The 27,524-nt window shown below is 45.6% G+C and overlaps 11 protein-coding genes across 11 annotated transcripts; 8 read left to right on the top strand and 3 right to left on the bottom strand.

Moving 5' to 3' along the window:
• Positions 1-3,827: 3,827 nt before the first annotated feature.
• Positions 3,828-4,755, top strand: BO82DRAFT_386526 (uncharacterized protein; the record flags this gene model as incomplete). The annotated part of the gene is made up of 3 exons (XM_025638251.1): positions 3,828-3,839; positions 4,089-4,198; positions 4,276-4,755. The coding sequence occupies 3 exons, from the start codon at positions 3,828-3,830 to the stop codon at positions 4,733-4,735; spliced, it is 582 nt and encodes a 193-aa protein (XP_025487846.1). The 3' UTR covers positions 4,736-4,755.
• A 621-nt stretch (positions 4,756-5,376) lies between these two features.
• On the top strand, positions 5,377-6,327 carry BO82DRAFT_423445 (uncharacterized protein; the record flags this gene model as incomplete). Its single annotated transcript, XM_025640245.1, has 1 exon — positions 5,377-6,327. One exon carries the CDS (start codon positions 5,377-5,379, stop codon positions 6,325-6,327), a length of 951 nt encoding a protein of 316 aa, XP_025487845.1.
• Positions 6,328-9,153: 2,826 nt separating this feature from the next.
• On the bottom strand, positions 9,154-10,746 carry BO82DRAFT_406074 (uncharacterized protein; the record flags this gene model as incomplete). The annotated part of the gene is made up of 2 exons (XM_025639544.1): positions 9,154-10,222; positions 10,274-10,746. The coding sequence occupies 2 exons, from the start codon at positions 10,744-10,746 to the stop codon at positions 9,154-9,156; spliced, it is 1,542 nt and encodes a 513-aa protein (XP_025487844.1).
• A 1,001-nt stretch (positions 10,747-11,747) lies between these two features.
• On the top strand, positions 11,748-12,928 carry BO82DRAFT_344663 (diaminopropionate ammonia-lyase family protein; the record flags this gene model as incomplete). The annotated part of the gene is made up of 2 exons (XM_025633673.1): positions 11,748-12,329; positions 12,377-12,928. 2 exons carry the CDS (start codon positions 11,748-11,750, stop codon positions 12,926-12,928), a joined length of 1,134 nt encoding a protein of 377 aa, XP_025487843.1.
• A 3,334-nt stretch (positions 12,929-16,262) lies between these two features.
• BO82DRAFT_406072 (uncharacterized protein) lies at positions 16,263-18,072 on the top strand (the record flags this gene model as incomplete). Its single annotated transcript, XM_025639543.1, has 2 exons — positions 16,263-16,540; positions 17,730-18,072. The coding sequence occupies 2 exons, from the start codon at positions 16,263-16,265 to the stop codon at positions 18,070-18,072; spliced, it is 621 nt and encodes a 206-aa protein (XP_025487842.1).
• A 622-nt stretch (positions 18,073-18,694) lies between these two features.
• On the top strand, positions 18,695-20,419 carry BO82DRAFT_406071 (uncharacterized protein; the record flags this gene model as incomplete). Its single annotated transcript, XM_025639542.1, has 9 exons — positions 18,695-18,728; positions 18,792-18,817; positions 18,877-19,049; positions 19,109-19,200; positions 19,264-19,442; positions 19,509-19,617; positions 19,669-19,977; positions 20,035-20,065; positions 20,137-20,419. 9 exons carry the CDS (start codon positions 18,695-18,697, stop codon positions 20,417-20,419), a joined length of 1,236 nt encoding a protein of 411 aa, XP_025487841.1.
• A 278-nt stretch (positions 20,420-20,697) lies between these two features.
• Positions 20,698-22,077, top strand: BO82DRAFT_319412 (alcohol dehydrogenase family protein). Its single transcript, XM_025632677.1, has 2 exons — positions 20,698-20,932; positions 21,004-22,077. The coding sequence occupies exons 1-2, from the start codon at positions 20,789-20,791 to the stop codon at positions 21,940-21,942; spliced, it is 1,083 nt and encodes a 360-aa protein (XP_025487840.1). The 5' UTR covers positions 20,698-20,788; the 3' UTR covers positions 21,943-22,077.
• Positions 22,049-22,582, bottom strand: BO82DRAFT_395301 (uncharacterized protein). Its single transcript, XM_025638780.1, has 2 exons — positions 22,310-22,582; positions 22,049-22,245 (listed from the first exon to the last, which is right to left on the bottom strand). The coding sequence occupies exons 1-2, from the start codon at positions 22,553-22,555 to the stop codon at positions 22,084-22,086; spliced, it is 408 nt and encodes a 135-aa protein (XP_025487839.1). The 5' UTR covers positions 22,556-22,582; the 3' UTR covers positions 22,049-22,083.
• Positions 22,583-22,926: 344 nt separating this feature from the next.
• BO82DRAFT_344653 (N-acyl homoserine lactonase family protein) lies at positions 22,927-24,068 on the bottom strand. Its single transcript, XM_025633672.1, has 3 exons — positions 23,461-24,068; positions 23,244-23,403; positions 22,927-23,185 (listed from the first exon to the last, which is right to left on the bottom strand). The coding sequence occupies exons 1-3, from the start codon at positions 24,015-24,017 to the stop codon at positions 23,018-23,020; spliced, it is 885 nt and encodes a 294-aa protein (XP_025487838.1). The 5' UTR covers positions 24,018-24,068; the 3' UTR covers positions 22,927-23,017.
• Positions 24,069-24,676: 608 nt separating this feature from the next.
• On the top strand, positions 24,677-26,596 carry BO82DRAFT_395299 (ALDH-like protein). Its single transcript, XM_025638779.1, has 3 exons — positions 24,677-24,782; positions 24,826-25,738; positions 25,797-26,596. Exons 1-3 carry the CDS (start codon positions 24,681-24,683, stop codon positions 26,117-26,119), a joined length of 1,338 nt encoding a protein of 445 aa, XP_025487837.1. The 5' UTR covers positions 24,677-24,680; the 3' UTR covers positions 26,120-26,596.
• Positions 26,597-26,843: 247 nt separating this feature from the next.
• BO82DRAFT_435737 (uncharacterized protein) lies at positions 26,844-27,323 on the top strand (the record flags this gene model as incomplete). Its single annotated transcript, XM_025641055.1, has 2 exons — positions 26,844-27,020; positions 27,077-27,323. The coding sequence occupies 2 exons, from the start codon at positions 26,844-26,846 to the stop codon at positions 27,290-27,292; spliced, it is 393 nt and encodes a 130-aa protein (XP_025487836.1). The 3' UTR covers positions 27,293-27,323.
• Positions 27,324-27,524: the final 201 nt, after the last annotated feature.

Genomic DNA, 27,524 nt, shown 5'->3' with positions numbered 1-27,524 from the left:
TAAACCCTAATGTAAACCCTAATGTAAACCCTAATGTAAACCCTAATAGTTAATAGTAAAAAAGAATATAAAGTTAAAATTTTTTTTAATAAACAGTATACAATAAAAGGCCGGAAGAGCTAATTATAGTATTTTATTAAATAAAAAAACTATATAAAACTAATCTAAAAATTAGTTTTAATATTTAATAATATAGAAGCAGCTGTATAATAGCAGCTGCAGCCGCAGCCAAACCCTAACTAACTACTAGATAAATAAGAACTAAAATAAAAAAAAACTAATACTAATACTTTTTTTCCTCAGCTCTAGTTTATATAAATCTAAAATAAAAAGAAAAAAAAAGGAATAAAAAAAAAAAAAAAACCCCTTTTTTAATTTTTTAAAACTAATTAAAAGAAGCTGTGTTTAATCTAATAAAAAAACCAGATGCTGCTATACTAAATTTAGTATATATACTAATTTAATCTACTAATTCTTTAATAATATTTTAAAAAAGAGCAGTAATTACTGTAAGCTTATATTTAAACTTATTTAGATTATAATAGTTATAATATATACTATAATCTTTAAACTTACAGTCTATATAAATCCTATTCTATTATTTAAACAGCTATATAATCTGCTAAAACTTTATTTAATTATTATATTTATAATAATATAGTATTACTAAACTATAAAATATAATTAGAAGGCTGTTAATATAAAAAAGACGCCTGGTATATATCTAACTTTATTAGTATTTTATATAAAAATATTATTAGATTTTTTTATCTAAACCATAGTAAAAGTACTAATTTTTATTTTAAATTTATAGTAAAAAAAACACCAAACATACTGCTAATCTAAAATATAGTAAAGTTAAAATAAGACTTTATTATTATATACTATTAGTTATATAGTAACCTAGTACTTTATATTACTAATATAGGGGTTATAAGTAGTTGTATATTATATAAATAAAAAAAATAAATTACAGTTAGTAAAAGTAGACAAGATCTAGAAAAGATTATAATAAATAAAAATTAGTATATTATCTAAATAATCAGACTTACCAGCCTTAGTATTAAAAAAAAAAGGTATAATATTAATAAGTAGAAGGAATAATAGAAATTATACAGAAAAAAAAAACAGATTAATAATAAAAAGAATAAAAAGAAAACATATAAAAAAAAAGAGCTAAAAAGAGGGGGGAGTAGTCTTTTTATATAATACTTTATATACTTTATATAATACTAGTAGCTAAGCCTGACCACACTTTTAAAATCAGTTGTATAAATAGTATAAAAAAAGATTCTATTTACTAAATAAAAAAGAAATATATAAAAAAAAAAGACTTTATTTACTAAAAGATTGCTGTATTTACTGGATAAAAAAGGTTTATATAAAAAAAAAAGCTATAATAAATAATATAAATCTTATCTATATATATACTGCCTATTAACCAGCTATAATATTATCTAAAAGAGGCTGAAATATAAAACTGTTATTTTAGATTTTAAACAGCTGTTTGTACAAATAAAAGCTGTAGAAGATACTAAAAAAAAAGGGGGAGCTTTTATTATAGGACTAAGATCCTATTATAAAGCTCGGCTTTAGATACTAGTTAGTATTTAAGATTTTGTATACTAAGTACTAAACTAGCACTAGCTTAGTATATATATAAAAGAATTTTGTACGAACAGATGAAATAGCTCCTCAGCTATTTCTTCTTGTTCTAAGGCATGTTTTGATTAGCACAATCCATCCGTCCTGTAACACTTTATATTAGGTGTTTTAACTTAAAAAGTAACTATCTGTTTAGTAGCTGTATTAGTAGATACTACTAAAATAATCTAAAAAATAGTTTCTACTGCTAGTTTAATTAAAATATTAGAATAAGCTAAAAGACTATTCCTAGTACTGCTAGACTTATAGTTGGATTAATCCTAAGTATTACTAATCTAATTAATATTTACAGTAGTATCCGGGCTAGGTACTAGAATATTATTAGAAATAATCTTAAAAAATACTAATTTATTAGATAAAAGAGCTAGATCTAGATTATAAAATATTATTACCAGCAGATTCTGCTGATATATGTTATGGGACCAAGGCCCTGTTATAGAGCTCGGCTTCAGGCACCAGTTGGCACCTGAGGCCTTGCATACCAAAGTACTAAACTAGCACTAGCTTAGCGCACACATAAAAGAATTTCATACGAACAGATGAAATAGCTCCTCAGCTATTTCTTCTTGTTTTAAGGCACGTTTCGATTAGCACAATCCATCCGTCCCGTAACAATATATTTTAATTATATTTTAAAGATTTTTTATAGAAAAAAAATAATATATAATAAACTGGGTCTTCTGTATAGCTGCAGCAGCTAACTGCTGGATTTATTAGTATTAGTAGATATACTTTTACTTTTTCTCTTCAGCAGATCTATACTTAGAGGGCTGTCTTTATTTTCTAGAGGCTGGTTAATATATAGATATATTTAAAGTAGTAGAAATTCTAGTTTAATCTAAATAGGTTATTAATTATATATATATAATATATAGTTACTGTGGTTGTAGCAGACGTGCCAGCAGGTAGTACTAAAATAAAGATATAGAATAAAAACTAAATAATTTTAGTTTTATTAATAAAAATCTTTTTTAGGTTTAGTTTTGTTACCATAATTCAGATCCCAGCTTAAGTAATTCTAAGTATAGGAAAACCATCCAAATTCTTAACTTTTAAGCACTTTTTATGGATAACCAGGTATATTATAAAAGTTCTAATAATATAGCCTGTGCTGTAGGGCTACAATTAGAGATTCTAGCAAGTTTCAGCTTTATCCGAGGTTGTGGTGGTTCTGATCCTAAGTCTGTTTTCACCTATGGTAAAGATAGTTTTACAATCCGGCCAGGCCGGCGTTGGAGAAAATTGATATTATCGAAGTGGTGGATTTCATCTGGGGCTTTCTCGGGCGAAAATCATTCCTTGTTTCTAGTCTACCAGATTGGCTGGAGGGTCTGGGTGAGCGTGTATTCGACCAATATATTGACAACAACGAGACAGAAGCCGCCAATTGGGGTTTTTTTGTGAGAAGCATTCTTTTAGTATCTGCGACCACCTTTTGTTATTGAGCTGCTTCTGTGGATGTGGGATGCATCCAGGTGGAATTTCAATCGGCCGGGCTTTCTGCAGCGTTTAGGCCTGCTTGATACCTGGGAAGGAATTCAGGAAGACAACAGTAATATGTTGTATGCTGACAACTGGGTGCCCATATCTATTGTAGAGAACGATGTTGAAAGTTCATTTACACATATACAGGATGTTGCGACTTCTGCCTCGCAATGGGAAATGTACAGGTATAATCGGTGGCTACTTGATGCAAGAGCTCGAGTCTTTAAAACCCGACGATGGAAGAACTCTTCGCCCAAATAACAGGTACTGTCACGGCCTGACGGGTCAAGTCGTATCATTCGAGCCTGGAAATAGGGGAGCCCGCGGGACACTTCACGTGTTTTTTTATGATCAGGGCCGAGAGCCTTTTGTGGCCTAGCAATGCACGCTGATACATCTTTTCCTTCAGTTTGCCTTTACGAGGGTTGTTTACAAATCCCAGATCACAGTTCTTTCCTACGTAAAATCTCCTGGGAAACAGCTGTATCAGCTGGGAATTCTACAAGGAAAATAGAAAAAGCAGTGCCGCATACTGCCAAGAAAGGCGTCCACGAATACCAAGGGTGTTCTCATTCGGGTTTCGGAATTACGGGGTTGTTTTAATTAGTTTCCGACCTCGTCGTGGTATTCTGATAATTATGCCAACCTAGAACCACCCATGAGAGAGAGAGCACGCCATGGACCGAACCGTTCCGGCCACTAGTGCGGGAGGCGCAACAGCTGGACAACCGGATTTCCGTCCGTGCCGACCAAGCGGCTGACCGTCAGTGTTGTCGGACCGAATCGCTTCGTATTTATTTTGACGAGCCTGCTGGTTTACAGCGTGCATCACAGCTGCATAAACTTTTGAATTTTACTATAAGTCCTCAGCAAACTATATTTCCAGACAGCTCTCAATGCAATCTTCCATAATGGACGATCTTGTTTCAAAAATCGAGATCCAATCGCTGCTCATCCGCGAGCGATACTACCGCGATACAAACCAATGGGCAAAGCTCCGGTCCAGCTATCATCCGGATACATCGAAGACGCGCATCGACATTACCTGGTAAGCCGCCATGCAGAGAAATGCAATGCCATGGAAAACTAGATTGCACACCATATCTAATGCAGGCTATACCATAGGTACCAGGGTGATATTGATGGATTTGTGTCCGGCTCCCGCGCCATGGCCGCCAGTGGTACAGGCGCCATCCATACCATCTCGCCGGTGGAAATTCACTTGGAGAGTGACAAAGCCCTCGCGGAGTCCACGGGATCAGTCTCAATCCGTTTTCCGTATAGGGGTCGGAGCTACGACTGCGTTGCAGTGACGCGATTTATTTCACGTTTGGAGAGGGTATCCGGCCGATGGAAACTCCTTTCGCTGGAGGCAATTTATGACCGAGACTGGATAACGCCAGTGCTGCCGTACGCATCAGATAACGTGTTGCCACTGCCTGTCGAAGGGCGGGAGAGCTACAAGTGTATTTCCTGGGTCCTTAGCCTGAGAGGTTTCACAATTAAGCCAGATTTGCCGGGCGTGGACGACCCTGCATCCTGCGCGCGGCTGATGGAAGAGAGTATGGAGTGGCTATATGAATGATTCAAAAACAAGAATTCCATGGCTAGTGTATGGATAGACTGAAGAAAATGATCTATGTTACATTAAGATGACGTTCTTTGGGTTCCCCCGAAGGGCACAATCTTTCGAACCCATGATACTCGTCTAATATTAAGCAATGGGTTGTAAAATTACGTCAAGCGCCATCTAAAGCCTTGTGATTGAACCCAAGCCGGCTTTATGTAGCGGTCAAAGATGAATGGGCCTTTCCAACCTCCACAGTATTCCTCTTTCGTTCGGACCGAGGCATGTTGAATTGGCGTGATGTTCGTTATGGGATCCCTGTGGAGATCTGTATAGCCTGCCCACCAAGTGTCGGCATTACGGATTTGACTAAATTCAAGGCCGGAATTGACGGCTCTACCCAGATTTGCAGCAGGAATATAGGGAACAATCAATAGATCCATAAAATTGAAGTACGGCAAAAATAACTTTACCGATTGTTATATCGGATGACGAGCCTTCCGGTGGCCGACTCATCTCCACTTCAACCCAGATGAGATGATAACGTGGCTCACGCTTCACTAGTATATAATACTACTGCTAACTGCATATTTTTGACTTTCCCTTCTTTAACTCGTCCCTCCTTGTCATTCACAGACTACAAGATAACATCAATAACAATGGAATATTTCGAACTCCCTCTATCAAGCAGTGATGTCATATCCGGTCGCTATAGCATCCCGTCTAGAGATCCTAGATCGCTACAGAATCGGCCACTTATTGTATGCATCCCGGGTGGCAGCTATGGGGCCCGATACTTTGATGTAGAGGGCACCCAGTCTGTCTTGGAACTCTCAACATGTCTCAACATCCCGGTAATCGCACTGGACCGACCTGGCTACGGAGCAAGCACGCCAGCCCCCAACATCGAAAATGCACCTACTTATGCGCAAGCACAAGGGAGGTACTTCAATTCAACGATTCTTCCTGCATTGTGGCAGGCTTTCGCAACTCGTGCAGAAGCATCATCAATGGTACTGCTGTCACATTCTATCGGCGCAATGATCGCGACAATCTCTGCTGGGTGTTACACCGGGCTTGAGAACTATCCGCTGGCAGGTATTATTACTTCTGGAATTGGCAGCGAGCTTGTGGAAGGGCCCAAAAACCATATGATACATCTATTAAGTGGAGACGACGACCTCATTCACTTCGAAGCAGTAGCAAAGGACGCCATCATGTTGCAGCTGCCGCATATGAAGCTCGCACCGCCAGAGATGCGACAATTTACCGAGCAATTGAACGAACCGGTACCCAGTGGCGAGCTGCGGGATATCAACACGACCTGGCTGAATTACTGGAAGCAGTATTCTACGAAAGTCACAGTCCCGCTACTACATGGCTTGAGTGAATTTGATGGCCTCTGGACCTGTTCTTCGACAGCTCTTGAAGCGTACAAGGCGGCCTTTCCCCGAAGTCCGAAGGTGGCCTGTGAAAGGATCCCAATGGCCCCACACTGTATCGAGCTGAGCTTCCAAAGTCATGCCTGGTATATGAAGTGTTTCGCGTTTGCGGTTGAGTGCACGGTATCACAATCGCTCCAGAGTGCATCGCAAGCCTGTGAGGGATGAGACAGGGAGGTCACGGATAAGGCTGTTGCTCTTCCTAGGATATCACGTCTATTGACTACATGGGCATCTCTTACACTGAAAGTGGAAATGAGGAATTAGCTACAACACTGTCGAAAATATAATGCCAGATACAAATTGAATTCTCGATTGGCCACAGAGGATGATGAAACTAATCAATTTTTAAAAGGTAACATATCCGCGTCGCAACTTGCATTCTCCTACAATTCCTGTAAGCACTGAAATCCTCGTCTACAACTGCCATCGATGTCTATGATTGTCTTCGGTCCTAGCGGCAGTATCGATTCCGTTGAAGCCTGCACTGCCCAGAAACGTGGGTCTACCGACTTTTTGGCGATACATGAGACCCAAAAGCCCACTCTCAGTCAAGCTCCGAGCAGGAGCAGACTGACGGCTTCATAAGAATCAATGCTGACTTCTTACACTATTAATAATCTATATGTTTGAATCATTTCCAAGTAGTCCCATGTACAGTCCATACTCCATACAAATAGTTAGAAACATGATTATCGAGAGATATGCGGAGTCATACAGATCAGTCTACTTCCCAAATGTGGTCATTCAAGCTGATAAAAATTCATATGTTTTGGAATTGCTTGCAAAGCCTCTGGTACCACTAATTCTCATTCTAGGAGTCTTAGAGAAAGTTCTTCTACCATATAATCGATCAAGAGGGGTGATTGTTTTTAAACATACATACGACACCATAACTGCATGGACCAGCTGTTAGTGCCGCTACATAACATATATTCATATTCTTGTTTGAGACATCTTTGTTTGCTTTCTGGTGCGGAAAAGCGGATTTAACGGAGCTCGGTGCTTCCTCCTGCCGAACGGGGTTTAAGGGAGGGCGGAGTTGGCCGGAGGCAAATCCTTGTGGGTCCACAGCATCCCGAAAGACAGTGACCGAATACATATAAATACACTCGAGGGTGGGAAGGCGCTCATAGATTGGAAGTGGTAGTCCTTGTTCAATCTATCTTTCACTCTATCTTTCACTCTATCTTTCACTCTATATCAACTATCAATTATTTTTTACCACATCTTAAAATCACTTCTTAAAGATGGTCGAAACAGTCCCCCTCATCATCAACGGGAAGGACATTACGACGGAATCTACATTCGCAGTCACAAACCCTCGGAGTGGTCTTGATGTATGACAATCTAGTTCTGCATCTACTGTTGAGGCTGTGAGAGCCGTTGAAAGCGCACAAGCGGCGTTCCCTGCCTGGTCGAAAACCAAGCCCGCTGTTCGTCGCGATATTTTACTGCGCGTTTACCTGTTTTTTAGCTATACTATAGTTAGATATAAAATTTTTTAATCTAGCTATAACCTAGCAGTCAGGTGTAAAAGTTCCAATTGACCTAGCCTGACCTGGCTGTTAGCCACTCTAGTAAGTGTTATGGGACCAAGGCCCTGATATAGAGCTCGGCTCCAGGCACCAGTTGGCGCCTGAGGCCTCCAATGCTATATACTAAACTAGCGCTAGCTCAGCACGCACATAAGAGAATTTTGTACAAACAGATGAAATAGCTCCCCAGCTATTTCTTCTTGTTCTAAGGCACGTTTCATTTAGCACAATCCATTCGTCCTGTAACAGCTGGAGGTAAACTCCTGGTCTAGATAATCTTATTAAAAAAAATCTAAAAATTTTGAAGTTTAATAACTTTTGATTTATAAAGGGAATGTTTTTATGTAAAGTTTAATAAAATAGAATATATAGTAGGCTACAGAATAGCTTTTTGAAAATTTTTTGAAAAAGTAGTAATATAAAAACTCCATTAACATAAAATAAAAACTGTTGAAAATAACTAATTATTTGACCAGTTAGTTGCCTATTTTAGAAAAGTAATTTCTAAAAATCTTTATAACTTTAAAGGTTTTAGATTTTAAAAGCTGTGCCTATACTATTTCTAATCCTTTTTCCTTCTAGTTTATTTTAATAATTTTTATACTTTTCTCAGGCAACCTTTTTTCAGACCTAAATATAGGGATCTGGTATATAGAAAATAAGAAAGAAGAAATATAAGCCTTCTGCATATCTGTTATAGGGTGGTTTAGGGAGTAATTAAGGTAAATATAATAAATATAGCAAACACATCAAACAGGGTTAGTTAGGTTAATAGGATTCCTAGGGTTGCTCTCACATAAAGAGAATTTTTTTATTTAGAATCAAAATTAGTAAACTATATAGTAAGGTGCATAATAACTTTTTTAGAATTTAAAAAAACTAATTTAACAATATTATTTAAATAAAATCAAAACTAGCTAAAATAGGTAACTTTTGAACCGGTTAGATAAGTACCTATCTTAAAACAGTAATATCTAAAAACTATTATAATTTTATAGATTTCAGGCTTTAAAAGCTGGGCCTATACTCTTTCTAATTTCTTTTTCTTCTAGTTTATTTTAATACTTTAAATATTCTTTTTGAAACGACTTTTTTCAGACCTAAATGTAGGGATTTAGTATATAGAGAAGACATTAGTATGCCGGACAAAGACTAGATTTGGCTGCGGTGTCATCTAATGTCGCGTATGAGCTATGAGCTCTAGATCATGGCCTCTGATGGCTGTCCAATCATAGTTCCGAACTATAAATGCTACATGTTTGCAATAAGTTCTTTAGATTTCTGCTTCTTATATTCAGGCTCGGCGTGATATTAAAATCTCTGCTGTATTGAGAGATATAAATTATTAACATCAGCTCATCATTCTAAACTTCCGGATACAAGCGAAAAAATACTAAGTCCAACAAATGTTCGGAATCCACCACCGTCATTTCGTCGGTTCAATTCGCTCTGAATTCTACCTGGCAGCCTCAATAAATGGACGGATTGGCATTTCCCCAAGGGGAACAATCTTAGTCTTCCTGATGAGCTTGTAGCCGAAATATAGAACGAGGATGAATGGCAGATTCAAATACGAGGAAACAAAAGTCGCAGTACTCCAGTGGCCATGGATAAAAGTGGTGTAACCACCAGTAAGGAGTAGAAACCCAAAAATGAAGAGCGAGATCCACGCAGGGTAGGGCTGAAAGGGGCCTGCCCAGGGCAGCTCAGTATAGCGGTTGATGCCTTGTTTACGGCAACCATAGAAGAAACGCAGGTAGACGATAAGAATGGACATCCAGTTGACGAGCGTCGAAATTGAGATGATATTCTGCAGCCAGGTGAAGACGCTGTCGGTGGAATTTGACAGGGCCATATAGCCGAGGCAGATAAAGACGCCGTAAAAGCAGACGCAGGTATAGGGGATACCGAAGCGGTTGATGCGCTTAAAGAGAGCAGGCGCATGGCCTAAGACGGCCATGCTGTACAGCATTCGTGAGCCAGCGAGCATAGATGAATTGCCCGACGACCAGGCAGAGGTCAATACGACCGCGTTGATAATTGAGGGAACCACCTTGATACCCGCGAGTCGCGCAGCGATCACAAACGGAGATTGTGCAGCCGTGCCACTGCTCGTTAACAGATCAGGGTTATTGGATGGGACAACCAGGCCGATCATGAACATAGTCAAGACGTAGAAGAGTATGATACGAATGAAGATACGCTTCGCGGCAATGGGGATGGCTTGTCTTGGGTTTTTGGTTTCGGCGGCGGCAACGGTGATAGTCTCAATACCAGAGTATGCGTAGAGAGCATTATTAAAGGTAGTCCAGAAACCCAGGAATCGGCCCAAGGAACCGCCAATACCTAGATACTGTACAAATGGGCCTGGGTGTCGCCAGTATCGGAATCCAATCGAGACATGGTTGGGGCCGCCGCCGCAGGTTATAACTAAGGCCATAATGTTGATGCCGATTATGAGCATAATCTTCAGAATCGAGAAGAAGAACTCGAGCTCTCCATAGATACGCACAACAGATATTGCGCTGGCCACAATAAGCACGCCGAAAACGGTTATTCAAATAGCATTGTTGTACGAGGCCCAGAACTCAATGACCACAGATGTAGCGACAACCTCGGCGGCGATAGTCACGGCAGCGTAGCAGACCTGGTTACAGCCATTAGCAAAAGCCAGCGCAGGGTCGAAGAAGAGCTCGGAGTAGCGCACGACGCCGCCATTCAGCGGCACCAGGGAGCCCATCTCGCCGACTGCGAAGACGACGCTGGACACCAACAGGCCGGTGAAGGAGTAGCCGAGGAATGCGCCGAGAGGACCGGCGTTAGTAAGTGCGGTTCCAGAACTCAGGAACAGACCGGTTCCAATCGTGCCCGCCAGCGCGATCATCTGGATATGTCTCTGGTGCAGGCCCTGGCGGACCTGGTTGATCTCCGCCATCTGCGCCACAGTACTGTGTGCTGATTTGCGCGCATCGGCATCCTGGTCTCCAGCATTCAGGTGCTCTTTATCGTAGGCAGCGCCTGGGGGGAGGTATTCGAGGTCGATCTCCATGGCTGAGGATGGAGCAAGCTGTGCTGCGGTGCCCTTGTGTGGCCCTCGTATGTACCATGCAGGCATTAGTTATCTTATATACGAGATTCTTTCTGTTCAGCCACGGACGGCGTCGGTATTATTGGCCCTCATTACGCGAGCTTGTGCAGGCGTATGCACAGCAATGAAACACCCGTTTGGGGATAATGGGATCATTACGGTTTCTGCGACGGAATCCATCAAAATTACTGGGTGCTTGTGATTTACTGGTTTATTCATTATCTCCTGTTCTATGTGATACTCCTGTTATCATTCAGATAGCTTTGTTTGATTAGAGACTACAAATAACTACAGATAACGTATCTGAATGTTGTGAGAAGGCGCGATCTAACTGCATTTGTCTGGATGTCCAACACGCGATACAGCAAAAACCCCTCGAATGCCGTTCAAGCTAACTCTTATTGCTGCTTATGTTCTGGAAGATTACCGAAGCCTATCTAATACGTTTTTCTAGTAGTCAAAATAATTCACTGGGTAAGTAGGAGACGCCGGTAAGCGGAATTGCACAGCAAAATTATATCCGGAATTCTAGCAACCACTTTCCCAAAATCAAAAAATGGGTAAATCGCAAATAAAGAAGCCGAAACCATTAATGAAGGCTTGCAATGCTATCACAGCTTTGAAACTCGGAAAAGTCTGATACTCACGGCATGTGGCTCGTTTATAAGATGTTTCAAATCAACTTTACACCGACGTGTCAAAGGCTTGATTCCAGTATGCGATGCCGGCATTGAACGGATGAAAATGACCTCACAGAAATCTCGCCAATTAGATAAGGTATAGAAGTACCTCCAGATATTATCTAACTGGTTATCTTTACGAAAACGAATGTAGTTAGATTGCGCCTTCCCATCACACCCGAGGGCGCACTGGGAACATATAAGGAGAAATGTACTGTGCACAGAAAATGCAAACGCAAACGCAAATACTTATCCTGCATACAAAAGAGAAGCATCGCATCAATGAGACGACCGATCCTGTTCAACCCAGAGGCAAGATCATGGATCGCTCCCAGCGTCGAAGCGCGTGACGTCATCAAAGCCTTCCACGACCAACTGCCGGATGCGCAGTCCACAAAGCTGCTAAACCTGCAGACGCTCGCCACAGAGCTCGGGGTCAAATCTCTCTATTTAAAGGATGAGAGCACTAGATATGGACTGCCCGCTTTCAAGATCCTGGGTGCTTCGTGGGGAGTCTACCGTGCCCTCGCGCGTGAGCTTGGTCTCCCATCTATGGATGCGGGCATGATTGCGCTCAAGGAGGCCTTGCGCGAAAAGCCAATCACCCTGTACGCAGCCACGGATGGTAACCATGGCCGTGCCGTGGCGCGCGTTGCCTCTATGCTTGGCGTGCCTGTTGAGATTCATGTCCCAGCCATTATTCATCCTTCGACCGTCGAGAAGATCGAGGCTGAGGGGGCGAAGGTGGTCGTTTCTACTGGGGACTATGATAAGACGGTCATGATTGCCTATCGTGCTGCGCAGGATTCAGGCGGGATTGTGATCCAGGATGGTGCTTTTGATGGTTACGACGAAATTCCGCAGGTCGGTCTCACACACTGACGCACGTCGAATAAGCTAACGGTTTTCAGTGGATTGTGGAGGGCTACCTAACGATGATGCGCGAAATTGACGAGCAGCTACCGAGGGCTGTGAAGCCCGACATTGTGGTCACACCAGTAGGAGTAGGGAGCCTGGCCCAAGCCGTTGTCTCACACTTTAAGAGAGCTGGCACCTCCACCACCATCCTAGCAGTCGAGCCCGACACTGCCGCTTCCTTCTACCAGAGCTTACAGCAGGGCAAGATGGTCTCTATTCACACATCTCCTACAATTATGGCGGGCCTAGACTGCGGGACTGTGTCTACGGTTGCCTGGCCACTGCTCAAAGCAGGTGTCGACGCCAGTTGCACCGTCTCAGACCATGAGGCACACACGGCTGTACTAGACCTGCAATCTCTAGGCGTTGATGCAGGCCCATGTGGTTCTGCTTCGCTTGCTGCACTGCGCCGGTTGACCGCTACAGACCGCCGACAGCTAGGCCTCGATAGCGACTCGGTTGTGGTTCTGCTAAGCACAGAAGGCAACAGAGACTATGAAGTTCCGAGAAGTGTCTTCCCATCCAAGGCTGAGTCATTGTTGTAAGCTCTGGTTCAGAAATCCTGAGAAGCGAACCGCCTCTTTATCACGGTTCAGCAGTGCATATCTATCAGAAGAGATTATATTTCAATAATACCTCATAGCTTACTTCCAGACTCTTAATGAATTCTTTTTGGCCATGCACTTTAATAACACGTTTTGTCAGTTACGTAGAATGATGCTACTGATCTATCTGTTCATGCATTATCAGTAATTATGACTTTGAACCGCTCGGACGGCAAAATGGCGCGCTGCAGCGGCTGTGTGGTGACTGGACTAAACCCCCAGTCCCCAGCCCACTGAAACATCTGCCGTTCCCGCCCAAAGTGGTCGGCCTGGTGATTCTCGTGTTGACTCCAAGCTGAAATCTTGGCATCACAGAATTCATTGCGACTGTGAAGTGACGACGTACAACTACAGCGCACGCATAGAGTCTGACCAGCCTCTTGCCCCACCTATGGAACTTCTTCAAGCGCTGCAAGAAGAGGTATTTCTTGCGTCCAAAAAGTTCGCTCACCACCTTTTCCTCGTCACGCGTTTTTAAAAAAAATGCTAGTCGAGATATTTTTCCGCGTCAGGACTAGGCGAGAATATACTAGTCCTGAACTGTAGCGAGATTTTAGAATGACTTTTGGAATTTGAATTTGTAACTGAGTTAGTTTGCGCAACAGGGAGAGTCCTGAATCACATCTACAAGCATAGCTGGCAATAATAAATCAAAAATTAAACTACTAAATTAACAGCCATCGTAGTATTGAGTTTCTGTTTGTTGCATCCTTACATTGTCAATTGCCTCTAGTCTCCGGACTTTAAGATCTGCAAGCAGAAACAGCTGTATCCCAGCATTCATATTCTGCTATTTTACATATTAAGAGGAAGGTATCAATGCGTTCCTTATGCCGTCGCATACCTCTTTGTAAATGATAATGGGTGCTTATTGATTATATTACTAATTGTGGGTTTCTCAAGCCGGGTAAGTGATAATATCAAGAGGGAGGCAAGTTATGAAATCACATAGTTCTTCTTTTGTAGAGAGACTAGTTTAAAATGGGACGTGAATTGCACTGCTGTTATTAGTTGGTAAAATTTACTGCTGAGAGATTTATATAGGACCTGCTCTATAGTATACATATTATGTTATATAACTGGTGCAGCCAGTGACCTTTTAATATTAACCCCCTCGCAAGCGCCGACAAAGATTTACTATTTCTCAAAAGCCTTTTTATAATTCCTGTCTCCCACTTATGCTCTTATCTTTTTATCTGGTGACTATCTAATTAATATTTTCTTACCCCCGATTACAATAATCTGCTAGTGAACTGCAACCTGGATACAATAGAATACATAATGACAAGGATAGATTTATTTCTCTAGCTCTTAAACAGTTTTAATTAGTCTCTATAATAATATTTTGCGACTTTTAAGTATATTTAATCTTAAAATTCACTCATATGGCTGAAATAGAGCCTAAAATATATAATTTGAGAAAAAAGGTATACTATATATGACTCAGCCCTTGAGTATTCTAACTAAGGATATAGTAGATATCCTAATCTAAGATAAAAAGTCTTAGGTTTATTAATCTTTAGACATTTATATATTAAAAGTTAAAAAAAAGTTACCTGCCCGATAAACTTTTGAATAGTTTATTTATCTATACATACAGAAAGAATAAAATAATAGCTTATATAAAATAATTATTAACTGATCTTTAAAATATCTAGTAAAAGCTGGAAATGGGACCTATAGAAATATATAAAATATAAGTATTTAGTAGAAATTTAAAAAATAGAATTATTCAAACCATACCTTAATTACAGATTCTTTTTAATAAAACTAAAACAGAATTTAAAGAATATTTAAACAAAAAGAGAAAACTAAATCTAAATCTAACTCAGATTTGCTTTTAGTATTTGCTTTAAATATTGCTATAGAAAAAAGCACAAGTAGATATTACAGTAAATCTAATATTTAAAGCTTTTATAAAATAAACTTTTCTATTTACTAATATATTAAAAAAACTTCTTAGGGTGTACAAATTCTCTTAATATATTTTTATATTAATTTATAATAATACTACAGAGTGGTCTGTCTCTACTTTTATTCTGATAATAGAATCACAAGCTTTTAAAACACACCCTAAAACTATACAATTTCAAATTAACTTCCTGGCACCATCATATCATACTGGGGATCTTGCGCAGAACAAACAATTGTTTATACCTAAGATTAAGCTTCCTAATGCTGGTTAAGATTTTAGCCTTTACCAAGTATAATGGCAAAAGTTCTCTACAGACTATAAATATTCCCCAATAAGGTCTGTATTATAGTTATATTTCTTCTCAGCAGATATATCCTAACTTTAGAAAGTGATAATTAAAAGTTTGCTAATTGTATTTTAGCTGATCCCATATTCCTGCATTCAGAGCAGAGTTCAAATACAACTCAAAGACTTCTATATTAAAAGCAATCAACCCAAACATAGTATTTTACAACATATTATCTAAATATATATTACAATCTACTTATTATTCAGCCACTAGGTGGGTCACCACGGCGTATGTTTCCTCGCAATCTGAGATAACAGGCAAGGAAATAATTGTACAGTACAGCTGGATCATCTATGCGATCCCTCTTGTTTTCATTATCTGCCTTGCCTTATGTTGCTTTACTTTCTAGTATAAACTAGTTTAACTCCCTTACAGCTTAAAACCCCTTAATAAGGATCAAAAGTATTTCTGACTATAAAGACGCTTGCACATCAAAGAATAATCTTACCTTATAAGAAAAATTCACCATATGCTGAAATGATTAGTAAATCTTTTTATACACATACCAAGCCTGGTTCTGTTTCGCTCTTTGCCTAGATCCAGTCATAGGCATGTTACTATACCGAAAACATCAACAGGGAATCAAAAGCTAATTTTATATTGATTAGTCCAAACAAGATTGGTAAGTTATCCGAACTTAGAAGCAAGGCAAGTCACCGTGCATGCAGATAGACGTAGATCAATCAAAACAGATCAGATAAGATATCTGAGCCTTGATGGAAACACAATCATAAGTGCAGCTAGCGAACTTCCTACACCGTAGCAAAAATAAAATTATTTGATTGATATAAAAGATTTCTAAACAGATATTCATCGCACACTCTTAAGCTCTTTTTAAATGCGGTCTATCGCCCCAGCTCTATTGTCCACTATCTTTACACCTTCCTTCGGGCCCAAGGTCTCAGCAGCTGAATGATATATAACATTTAATTATGTTTGAATACTCTATCAACTCATCAGCTTTACTCCGCCGACATATGGGATAAGTAAGTTGGGTAGAAAACTACTTCATGAGTATCCTCTATCTCTCCCGCTTTGAAGCTCTCGTGAGCCTCTCGCAAAACGAGCAGCTCGATATTCCTACACGCTGGCCTCTGTTCCCAAGTGAGCACTTTTCTACTTTCCCGTGGGGCTCTATACGAATGCCGACGCAGTCGGCCAGGGCACGGAGAGAGCTGCTCATGTGGCTCCTCTTCTGGGTGTTCCTGCTGTGGGTGTCGACCTACGCGCACTTGTGCATCTCATTCACCTCCTCGGTCGATGACGGTCGCAATGTGGCTAATTTCAGGTTCGTCCTGGCCTTACTTTTTTTTGTGGGATGCTGGCGTCCCCGGACCAGATACCTCGGTTTTGGGTCTTTCTTTATCGTGGCTCGCCTCTGTCTTACTACGTTGCAGCTGTTCTGTCGACAGGTCTGGCCAATATTAACGTGACATGTTGCGAGCAATGAGTTTACTGTGCTGGATCCACCCCCGAGCCAGACGTGGGTGACTAGTGATGAGCTCCGAAGCACACTGAAGAACGGGTTTATTTTCTCAGCTTTTAGGTACTACCTGTCTCGGTCCGCCACGTTGTCGGTTTGCCCTACTGATGGAGTCCTAGCGGTTTTTGCCTCAATGTTGTCTCGCACCGGGATGATCTGCTTTCTTCGGAGTTGCTTTAGTGACGCCGACCGGCGGATTCGCATTCTAATTGTGGTCTGTATGGGCGTTCAGATTATCATACACATGGTCACAGTGGTCCAAACCATCGTCCAGTGCGGGCCAGATCCATGCCGTACTGTAAACTCCCTCCTTTCCTTGCATCATGACCGAAACCCTCGCTGATTGACTTTGTGAACTCTTCAAGGCCGACTGAGTGCATTACTTCCATTATACGTGGGATGAGACCTGCCTTCCGACAGTTCAGCCATCTGCCAGTCACCGAGCGTACAGACAATGGTTGGTTTTGCTCAAGGAGGTCACGTTGCTTAGTCGCCACTCTCAGTGAAAACCCTTGAATCCTGATGCTGCTGTAGGGGTTCAATTCCGGAATTGACAGCACTCTCAGCGATACAATTATGGCGCTATAGAATGGGAGCGACGGATCGGGGTCCATCACACAGTGGATCCTTCTGTTCGCGGTTCCGCCGAATCCATGGCAGGTCGCGAAATCGGCGGTTGTGGCAAACCTGCGCCTTGAACGGTACATTGCTATTATCGGGCATTGCGTCGAGTGACAAAACCTGGGTACGCCGTATCGCTTCTTAAAGGAGCAGGATGAGGAGGACTGAGCCGTTGATATCTAGTTACTCAAGGCTATCGGAGAAAGACATAAAATTACCCGTGAGTGGTGCCTTGCTTTCGGGGGGTTTGAGTTCCCATCCTAATCTGTCCACCTTCTTGGTAGATAACATAGTGCCATTCGTCCTGTGGGTGAAGTAAGGGTTCCAGTGTTCTTAGGTGTTATGTGACATGTATCAGCTAATTCATGCCAAGGATTGAGAATTATAGCATCCTGCTCGCGACCTGCGCCACTATTATCCGGCTACTGGTGTCGAGTGTCTCTAACAATGAATCAACGAGCAAGGATTACCCTGGCTCTGGCAATCGATCTGGTGGAGCGAGCCAGGGGCTAGAATTGAACACTGTAGCCCACACACATAACCAGAACACGCTCGGTCTCACTATGCCCGTCCAAGACACGCAGAAAGGTCACCATTCGTCAAGAGCCGAGTGTATGGGAATCCCTCATGGGACGAGTGTGGTTATTCGGACGGACATTCATTTTGACTTTGCTTCACAGAAAGATCATCTACGAGACGCCTCGTGGACTAACTAAGATGATAGTTGTACCTCCGCTCATCACTTCCACTCCTATCTCTTTCTGCTGGGGGTTATTTGATACGTACACAGACAAGCCTGAGCATCAAATGCATTTCCCTCTTAGCAACAAAGATTGTTCGTAACAGCCTTTTCGAGGTGAACCCCGAGAGCCAACCGCCAGTGGCGTGAGTTGCTTGTTCTGGACACACTCGGGGACTTCCGTGCGGCCTATCTTGATATGGAAGAAGTTTTGGAGGGAATAGTCCAGCGATCGGAATCAAAGACACGTAAAGAAGGAACGTACCTGTCGACTCCTGGATGACAGCGGCGCCGCGGGAGCGCGGATGGATTTCCCCGGGGCCAATGCTAGGTATAGAGATCAATTGGTGATATATTAGCCTTCGGCTGCATACAAAGAAAGTCAATTCATCGACCCCTGATCATCACCACCACCACCACCACAACGATCCATACCTTTCGCCTTGTTTGCTCAACACAAAAACCGTTCGCTGTTTGGAACCCTTGCTTTATAAAGAGAATGGATTTTCACCGCGCAACCCCTCACCACCACCCCTGCTCACCATAGCCGCAACGAACCGATTCCACAGGATTCTCAGCGACAGCCTTCATTACGAACCATGTCTTTCCAGGAGAAGACTGGTAGTGGCAACGGTGAGTCATCTGTCTCTCAGGTGGTGCGAGCAGAAACTGAAGCTAACTGCTATGAGTCTGCAGTCGGGTCCTACGTAGCTGCTTCATGGGTTCGCACCTCCCTTGCCAGCATCTCATACACGCACACAATTCTGATTCCATCTTGTAGGCATTGTCCATGATAGCGGCCCTAACTCTGCTCGCCCGATACAGCATCAAATCCTGGATCCGCTGGGCCATCCCTAAAGTCAGCTCGCCGGAGCGCCTATGGGGGATCGAAGACCTCTTTTACTTCCTCAGTTATAGCTTCGATCTCACGCAGATGGTTTTGTTCCAAAAGAGGTTCTTTCCGTACCATTCTTCAGGTGATGCCACTCCGTCCATGACTCTAACGATTCTAGCTTTGACTCCGGACTCGGGTGTCCCGCATCGACCTTGACTGGGCTCCAAATCAGTGACACCTTGAAGTATTCGTATATCGGCCAAGTCATTGGTGAGTGCCTAAGCGATAGTCACCTGGCTGCAGCCATGTCATTTCATTGACATGGGTACTTAGAGGTCATTGCTTCGATGCTCGCTCGGATTGGAATCATGTGCTTTCTGCTGCGGTGCTTCAACGGGACTGACATGCGCCTCCGCGTCACCATCCTGATTTGTATCGCGGTGCAAATCATTGTCAATCTGGCAACGGACTTACAAGTTCTCTTGATGTGCGGTTCCAGCACTTCTCACTCGGTAGGAGGGCTCTTCTATCCTCCCACCAACACAATCTCGTGTCACACGCTCACGCGACTTGTGTAGGCCAACCGACTTGCGTATTTCCGCTATATTTGGGATCCCCTCCCGCCGGATGGGTCTGTTGTGTGCCAGCAACCCGTCTCGCAACTGGTCACCGGATTTGTCCAAGGAGGTAGTTCTCAACCCGCTTCCTTTGCATTGCTGTTGCTAAATACGCAGCTAGGATTCAACACCGCGCTCGATTTCTTCTTGGCTATTCTTGCCGGGGTCCAGCTCTGGCGCTTCCCACTGGCCCGTAAAGATTGCAGTCACTCGTTTATTTCGCGCTTCAAGAAGCTTCCTCGGGAGGCTCGCAACCGGCGCTTGTGGCAAACTGGTGCAATCAGTGGACCGCTGCTACTCTCGGGAATCGCATCCCTGGTCAAGACGACCGTATGTAGGGTGAGCGTTCCTCGCAGCCAGGCGAAGGTTTTGGCTAACCGGTCGGTCGTGCAGCAACTCTATACGGTTAATAGCTTTGATGCCATGGCTCGTGAGATTGACCATCGTAGGGGGTGCTTCGGTTGTGAGGACTGACCTTGATCGATAGATGCTATTGCACTATTCATTCTATTAGTGAAGTAGGTCCCGCCTATACTCTTTGTCTTGCGTGACCACTCCAAGAGAGACCTCCTGACTTTCGCATCTCCAGAATTGAGAACGCCTGTCTCTTGATCGCTCCGTGTGCACCGGTATTTCGATTACTGTTTTCGTTGGTGTTGAAGACCAGCGTCCGAAATTCCGGATACCCCTGGTATGGCAATCAGTCCGGTTCAGGCGGCCAAGCGCTGGAGTTGGAGACCGTCCCACATACTCAAGTGCAGGGAACTGTGGTTATGTCAACGATGGACAAAAACAGCCAAACCGAACCGAGTGAAGCTGTAATTGTTCGAACCGATATCGTGGTGGAATATGGCTCGGAACGAACCGCTTAGAGTCGGGAGGCTGTTTTGGAAGGACAAGGGCAATGGGGTGTGGCGTGTGGCGTGACTGTGTGGTTGGAGGAGCGGGTGGCTTTGCAACATGCCTACCGGTATGTACAGGACTTTCAGTCTTGTATTAGAAATTGTGATTTTATTACTGTAGATCGTTGATCCTAGACAGGCATCCGACCCGAGGCACGACTGGTGAATCAAATGGAACCGAGCTGCATAACTGGAATTACCCCGCAACCGCGGCTGCCTCTCTTATAATTCTTATAATAACCCTGAGAGCCCAACCCAACCCCAGCCCTCAATGCTGATTCTCCCCGGGTCCCCTTCTATTGGAATTGATCTCCGGTAACAGATTCGCATCCACGCACCATGACTATTCACATGGAACCCCCCGAGACCATGCGTGCTGTGGTCTTCCGCGGTCCCTATGAGGTGGCCGTGGAGGACCGGCCCACCCCCCAGCTACAAACCCCCAAGGATGTGATCCTCAAGGTGTCTGCCTCGGCTTTATGCGTAATCCCCCCTAGCAACTACCTTAGTCACACCTTTGATTCATCATATCTGAGATAACTGAGACCATCCAGGGCTCCGACCTGCACTTCTACCGCGGCCACCTGAAATGCCCCGCCAATTTCATCTGCGGCCACGAGTTCGTCGGCACCATCGCGGAGAAAGGCGAGGAGGTAACCAACTTCGAAGTCGGCGATGACGTGGTGGTCCCCTTCTACGCGACCTGCCAGGAATGTTATTACTGTGTGCGTGGACAAGCCAGTCGATGCAGTCAGGGCTTCCTGTTCGGCAACTCGGCCCCGGCCAACACCATCGACGGCGGACAGGCCGAATACGTACGGGTGCCACTGGCCTCAACCACCCTGGTCCCCAAGCCCTCCAGCGTCCCCGACCACATGCTCGTCCTGATGGCCGATATCTTCCCCACCGGGTACTTCGCGGCCTCACGCTTCCTCGCCAATCTGACCCAACGCGACCGTCACGAATACACCGTTGCTATCGTGGGCTGCGGGCCCGTGGGCCTATGCACTATTGTGAGCGCCCTCACCATGGTCTCGACGGTCTACGCCATCGATTCCGTTCCCGAGCGCCTCACCGAAGCAGAACGCCTCGGCGCAATCCCTCTCCCTCTCTCCTCGGATCCCGTCGCCAAGATCCGCTCGGTGACCGACGGTCGTGGCGCGGACGTGGTCATTGAAGTCGTCGGCCATGCTGACGCCTTCATGATGTGTTTCGACATGGTCCGCCCGTGGGGCACCATTCACTCGATCGGGGTGCATAGCGAGATGCTGCCGCTGAATGGGCAACTGTGCTACGGCAAGAATGTCACCATGGCCTTCGGACGCTGCCCCGTGCGCAGCATCTTTGACGAAGCCCTGGGCGTCTTTCAAAAGGTGTACCCCAAGTTGGAATTCCTGTGTAGCCGAGTGGTGCCCCTCGAGGAGGCCCCACAGGCGTATCGGGACTTTGAGGCGCGAAAGGCGCATAAGATTGTCTTTCGACATGGGGGGTGATTTGGTAGTACGCGCGGTTCCGCGTCTTTGCCCTATGCGGGTGGAGGTGCTGCAGCTCGGAATGGGATGGGAGGGAGAGGGGGGTTTGAGCCGACTTTACTGTACTGTAAATCATTCTTATTCTGCTCATTCATCAATGCTTCAGCTAAAAAATCCATCCTCCGCTGCCGCTTTCGTGGCCGACTCGTGCGCTCCGCGCTCCATGCGCTCTTGATAGCCCGGTCCATAGATCATCAGACCCGCCTGGACCAGCTGCTCCTTTTGGTATTGAAACCCGCGCAAAGCCATCTGCAGGGCGGGCAACTAGAAGGAACGACTTGGTTAGTGATGGATTCGGCGTGAATAGGCACCACGCGAGGCCACGAACATTGGCTTGACTCCATTTCTCGAACGACATCTCCTCCTCAATCATCCCCTCACCCTTGGCTTCATGATAGTACATGCGCGCTTTGTGGTGCTGGATCTTCAAGTTCTTGGCCGCGTCGCCGAACTGGTGTTTGGCCATCTCGAATCGCGGATCATCGTGGCTGCCATGGAGTCCCTCTGTGTTGGTCAGGTAGTCCCATAGACTGAGGTCAAGGGGTTTGTCGGTAGGGCAGGCGCGGAGAGGCATTGCGATTAAGGAGGTGATAGTGAGAGGTATGGGGGTTTGACAAGACCGCGTATAGCATCTCGCTCTATATATAAGGTCCCCGTCGGGTATTATTCCCATAGCTTAGGACAGCCAGGGTGGCGCAGCCTGATTCATGAGGCCGTGCACGGCGGGCCATCGGGTATCTTGTCCCGATCGCGGCGGGATACGATGCCAACGCTCTCGGGACCCACCAATTGACTCGCGATTGTCTAATGGATGAGTTGACAGTCTGCGTACTTTAAAGTCTACCCATGGCCAATCTACTCATAATAAGTAATTCATGATAGAATGAAACACAGCCGACCATAAATCGTACGAGCATAGCATATTCGATATGTAAGGTTGACTGCCTGCCGCGGACGGTCCCTACACTACACCCCTCCCCCCCAAATATCCGATGGACTGTGTTCGAGCCAATCGCCACCCCTCACCCCTCACCCCTCAGGTGAAAACCTCGGCTTGCTTCTGCAGATCCAGAAAAATGCCCTTGTCATGCCCAGGAATCACCTGCCCCTTGGTGATGCGCTGCAGGTGCTTCAGCCGTTGCGTACTCCGAAACCAGGAGGGGTGGTCACGTGCCAGCCAGCCCTGGGGGATCCCATCGCGCCACTGCAGCCATCCCAACCGATTAGCTAGCTTGTCACTGGTAAAGAAAACGGTAACATACATTCTCAATGACATGGCAATGATCACTAATGAATAAGAACGTGCCCGTGTCGAGCATGTTAATCTGCATCCCAATGAGCCCCTCCGTATGGCCGGGGAGATGGTGGAGGGTGATGCCCTGGCAGAAGTCGAGCGTCTGGTCGTTGAATGTCTTCCAATTCCTACCCGCCCTCGTTAGCTCATCATCTTGAAAGAAGTCTGGGCGGAAAGGAGCATACAGAGATAGCTTCAGGTAATGCTCCAAGTAGACCCCACTGTCCGCCCCGGTCGCGACCGACCAAAATGCACTGGTCAACTCCTTCTCATGTACCCAGATCTCAACGTCCTTGCGATCGAAGAACTCGTCCAGCCCGCCAGCGTGATCCAGATGTAGATGCCCGATGATGATCTTGCGGATATCCTCGATGCGATGGCCGGTGGCCTCGACGGCGGCGCGCAGCTCGTGGCGGGGCTCGTAGCGCACGCGGGCGAAAACGTCGACCGCCATGGGCCCCCAGACTTCGGGGTAGTCCTTCCCACTCCCGGTCTCCCAGAGAATTAGTCCTTCATGGGGGTGGTCGATCAAAACGCAGTACATGGGCATCTCGCAGCGTTCGTTAACGAAGGAGCGGTGCTCGGTGGATTTCAGGCTGGTGTTGCCGCCGCGGACGACAAAGCCCTTGTCACATTCCAGCCAGCCCACTTCCAGGAGGTGGAACTTGGTGCCCGGTGGGCAGACATTCGAGATGGCATTGGGGACGGCGCCTTGATCGAGCTGGGTCTGGATTGCGGACATGGTGATCTGTAAATCAACATCCAGGAGGAGCGCAGTCTCAAGTGCCTTGGTTTCTACTAGATATGTACCGTAACCGTAAGTGTAACCCCGCACATTGTGTAAGGATAATCGGTCAAGTGCGGGGTTCAGTCCGCCATTGTAAAGTACAAGTAGTGACAGTCCTTGCCCCTTCAAGTACACACTCCTTGGAGTACCTGCTCCTTCAAGTTTATTCCTAAAGTATTCATTCTTCCCGACTGATTGAATACTCCCTCTAACTACTACGGTAGGTTACGTTTATCATACCAACGTTATCAAGTTCCAATGGTGCAATGACATACACAAAGGATCATTGTTAGGGCTCTTGCTTCAGCAGCACGAGATATAACGTCTTCTGATTAGCAAGGATTCTTTTTTTTTTTTTTTTTTTTTTTCCAGACAGTATACAAGGTCATGAAGCTCGGAAATATGGAACTTCGTGCTCAGGCTCCAAGTGGGGTGGAAAATGGATAACTGGAAAGGTCGGGGCTTCGGGATTTCGGAAATTGGGGATGTCGGAACTTGGAGAATTGGGGATTGGGGATTGGGGGATAAATAGTACGACTTGTTGTATATAGTACGATACAAGACAACCTTCATGCTCTCCTTCCTATCCCTCCTCCACCCCCACTCTTGTCTGTCACAATGCCCCGTTCCCTCTCCGAGCTCCGACACAAGGATCTCTTCCGAACCCAGGGCTTCATCGCTCACCAATGGGTCGATTCCACCAGCGGCTCGACCTTCGAGGTCCGCAACCCGGCCACGCTGGATCTGCTGGCCACCCTGCCAGAAATGCATGCGGAAGACACCCACCACGCCGTCCAAGCCGCCTAGGGAGCATTTTAAGACCTTCAAGAAGACCATTGCCCGCCAACGAGCCCAGTGGCTACGAAAATGGTATGCACTCTGCCTCGAGCACCAAGATGACCTTGCCCTCATCCTGACCCTGGAAAACGGAAAACCCCTGGCTGAAGCGAAGGGAGAAGTCGCCTACGCGGCCTCATTCCTGGACTGGTTTGCCAGTGAAGCCGAGCGGACATATGGAGAGGTCGTCCCCCCTGCCAACCCCAGTCAGCGTATTATCACTATCAAAGAGCCCCTGGGTATAGCCGCCTGCTTGGCCCCATGGAATTTTTCTCTAGCGATGATCACCCGCAAAGTCGGGGCCGCCCTAGCAGCAGGGTGCACGACCGTGTGGAAACCCGCCGGCGAAACGCCGCTGAGTGCTCTCGCCCTCGCCGTCCTCGCCCAGGAAGCTGGCCTGCCCGCCGGCTCCATCAACGTGCTCACCACCCTCAACAACGTCCATGAGGTGGGGTCCGCCTTATGCGAGAACCGCTTGGTGCGCAAGCTCAGCTTTACCGGATCGACGCGCGTGGGCAAACTGCTCGCGCAGAAGTGCAGTGTCAATCTTGAGCAGCTATCACTCGAGCTGGGTGGAAACAGCCCGTTCATTGTCTTCAATGATGCTAATATTGAAACCGCCGTCGATGCCTTCTTGCTGGCCAAGTTCCGGAATGCGGGCCAGACCTGCATCACGGCCAACCGCGTCTTTGTACAGGAGGGCAGCTACGATCGCTTTGCGGCCGCCTTGGTGGAACGCGTCAAGTCTCTGCGAGTCGGCAATGGGGTGGTCGACGGGGTGACCATCGGCCCTTTGACGCACGAGCGCGCGGTCGAGAAGGCTGTTGGCCACATCAACGGTTGGCTCATCTCATTCACATATAGTGTCGAAGCTGCTAATATGTGTCTCTTGTGCAGATGCCATCTCCAAGGGCGCCTCCGTCCTGTTGGGCGGTGCTCCCTTTCAGCCCGACAATCTCAAGGGCTACTTCATCCAGCCCACCATCCTGAGCAATGTCACCCCGGAGGCGCAAGTGACCTCCTCCTGCTTCTTTCGCTCCTCGAATTCAACCCTGTATCGAGCCAGATTCCGGAGCTGCTCCTTTTCCGTCGCCCGTCACTATCAGGCGTATCCCTCACTAGTCTCCAGCTGCTTCTTGAACCCCCCTCTCGATGCACACTTCCCCAGCGTTAACCGAAGTTGGGTCGGTTCCGGGTGCGAGCAAGACATTGGCGAATAACCAGCTTTGCATCCTTGGTGGCATGAAAGCCTGCTTGCTTCAATTTAAGAGCTAGGATCTCTTGGAGATAATCATCACTGAAGTCCTCAAAGTCGAACACAGCGCTCATAGGGAAGCGTCGGGAGAGACCTTCGTTCACTGTCTGGAACATCTTCTCCATTGCGTCCCAATATCCGAGGAGCAGAACACACCGGTCATCGCCGGGGACGCTTCAGACTTCCGCAACAAGGGTGTCAATTACCGCGACCTTGTATATATCTGGGCCTCCGCTCGATGCAGACCCCGAGGAACTACCACCAAGCATGTAAGCCTCGTCGACAACGAGAACTTTACCGAGGGTGGAAGCCAAGATGCCCTTGGTCGCGGCCTACGATCCGAATTACCCCCTGCGTGTACTTGACATCGTACACGTGGCTGAGACGCGATTCGCCGTCAATCATAATTCCGGGTATAGCTTTCCATCCTCCCAGAGAAGAGGTTGCAACGACAAAAGTGCGTGCAATAGCTCTGATGGTGAAAGAAGAATGCCGAATAAAACTCTGGAGGTGAAGTCGTCAGTCTGATTAGTAGACTCGGAGGAGACCACACTCCGGAACCAACTCAAAACTCCGGATATCTAAAAGTTCGCGAAGGAGGGCGGTTGATCTCCCAGAGCGCTACCATTGACATCAAGATACGCTCAATGTTTGACTTTCAGACCCGCATTGTAAAGAAAGAGATCGATATGACAGTTCTGACTCCTCGTCTTTGGGTGTCACAGATCCCAACTCTGGTCATGACGTATCACGATCGGGGTTTGTTCACTGATATTCGGGTGCAGGACATGCGAGAGCAAATCACGCAATGGGAGCGAGACAAGCAAGAGCTACTGGGACGGCTGGCGTGGATTCTCCATGAGCTTGTGCGGTATGCAAAAGGTTCAATGAAGTGTGCCGAACTGATTTCGTGCCTCTTCAGGTCCGTCGACTAATTGGAGACGCTCCAGTGGCTTTGTCTCCTGGATTAAAGGCCCGGTGGACGGAAGAAGACGACCTTGAGTCTTCGGGTCATGAAAGCTTTCCCTCGCACGATGACAGCTTTTCTGATACACCATTGGAGGCCCATCTGCCAGAGCATCGATTCAGTCATGATTGGAAGGATCATAAGGACTATACAGCGTCTTCTTCGGAATAGCGTGGCAGCAGGTCGCCGAGTTGAGGTCCGCGGTTGCGAAACGCCTTCCCGAGCACTCAATGCTCATGAGACTAATGTCGCTGTTAGCTGAAGCCTTGTGATCGCATTTTGCACAAAGTACACACCTATCCGAATCTCTACTACCCACCATACACTTCCTGACAACGCGACGCTGTCGGGGAGAGGCGGCCGCCGATGAGTCGGCGTCTCCCTGATCTGCACCACCATCACC

Source organism: Aspergillus uvarum (genome assembly GCF_003184745.1).
Source record: "Aspergillus uvarum CBS 121591 unplaced genomic scaffold BO82scaffold_66, whole genome shotgun sequence".
Taxonomy (NCBI): domain Eukaryota; kingdom Fungi; phylum Ascomycota; class Eurotiomycetes; order Eurotiales; family Aspergillaceae; genus Aspergillus; species Aspergillus uvarum.
This window is presented reverse-complemented; position numbering and strand designations above follow the sequence as displayed.

Coding starts and splice junctions, on each gene's coding strand:
- BO82DRAFT_319412 (XM_025632677.1), top strand. CDS start 20,789: ATGACTATTCACATGGAACCCCCCGAGACCATGCGTGCTGTGGTCTTC. Junction 20,933..21,003: donor TGTCTGCCTCGGCTTTATGC/GTAATCCCCCCT, acceptor GAGACCATCCAG/GGCTCCGACCTGCACTTCTA.
- BO82DRAFT_395301 (XM_025638780.1), bottom strand. CDS start 22,555: ATGCCTCTCCGCGCCTGCCCTACCGACAAACCCCTTGACCTCAGTCTA. Junction 22,246..22,309: donor AGAAATGGAGTCAAGCCAAT/GTTCGTGGCCTC, acceptor CGTTCCTTCTAG/TTGCCCGCCCTGCAGATGGC.
- BO82DRAFT_344653 (XM_025633672.1), bottom strand. CDS start 24,017: ATGTCCGCAATCCAGACCCAGCTCGATCAAGGCGCCGTCCCCAATGCC. Junction 23,404..23,460: donor CATTACCTGAAGCTATCTCT/GTATGCTCCTTT, acceptor GAGGGCGGGTAG/GAATTGGAAGACATTCAACG. Junction 23,186..23,243: donor ATTGCCATGTCATTGAGAAT/GTATGTTACCGT, acceptor GGATGGCTGCAG/TGGCGCGATGGGATCCCCCA.
- BO82DRAFT_395299 (XM_025638779.1), top strand. CDS start 24,681: ATGCCCCGTTCCCTCTCCGAGCTCCGACACAAGGATCTCTTCCGAACC. Junction 24,783..24,825: donor CCAGCGGCTCGACCTTCGAG/GTCCGCAACCCG, acceptor CCACCCTGCCAG/AAATGCATGCGGAAGACACC. Junction 25,739..25,796: donor GGCTGTTGGCCACATCAACG/GTTGGCTCATCT, acceptor TCTCTTGTGCAG/ATGCCATCTCCAAGGGCGCC.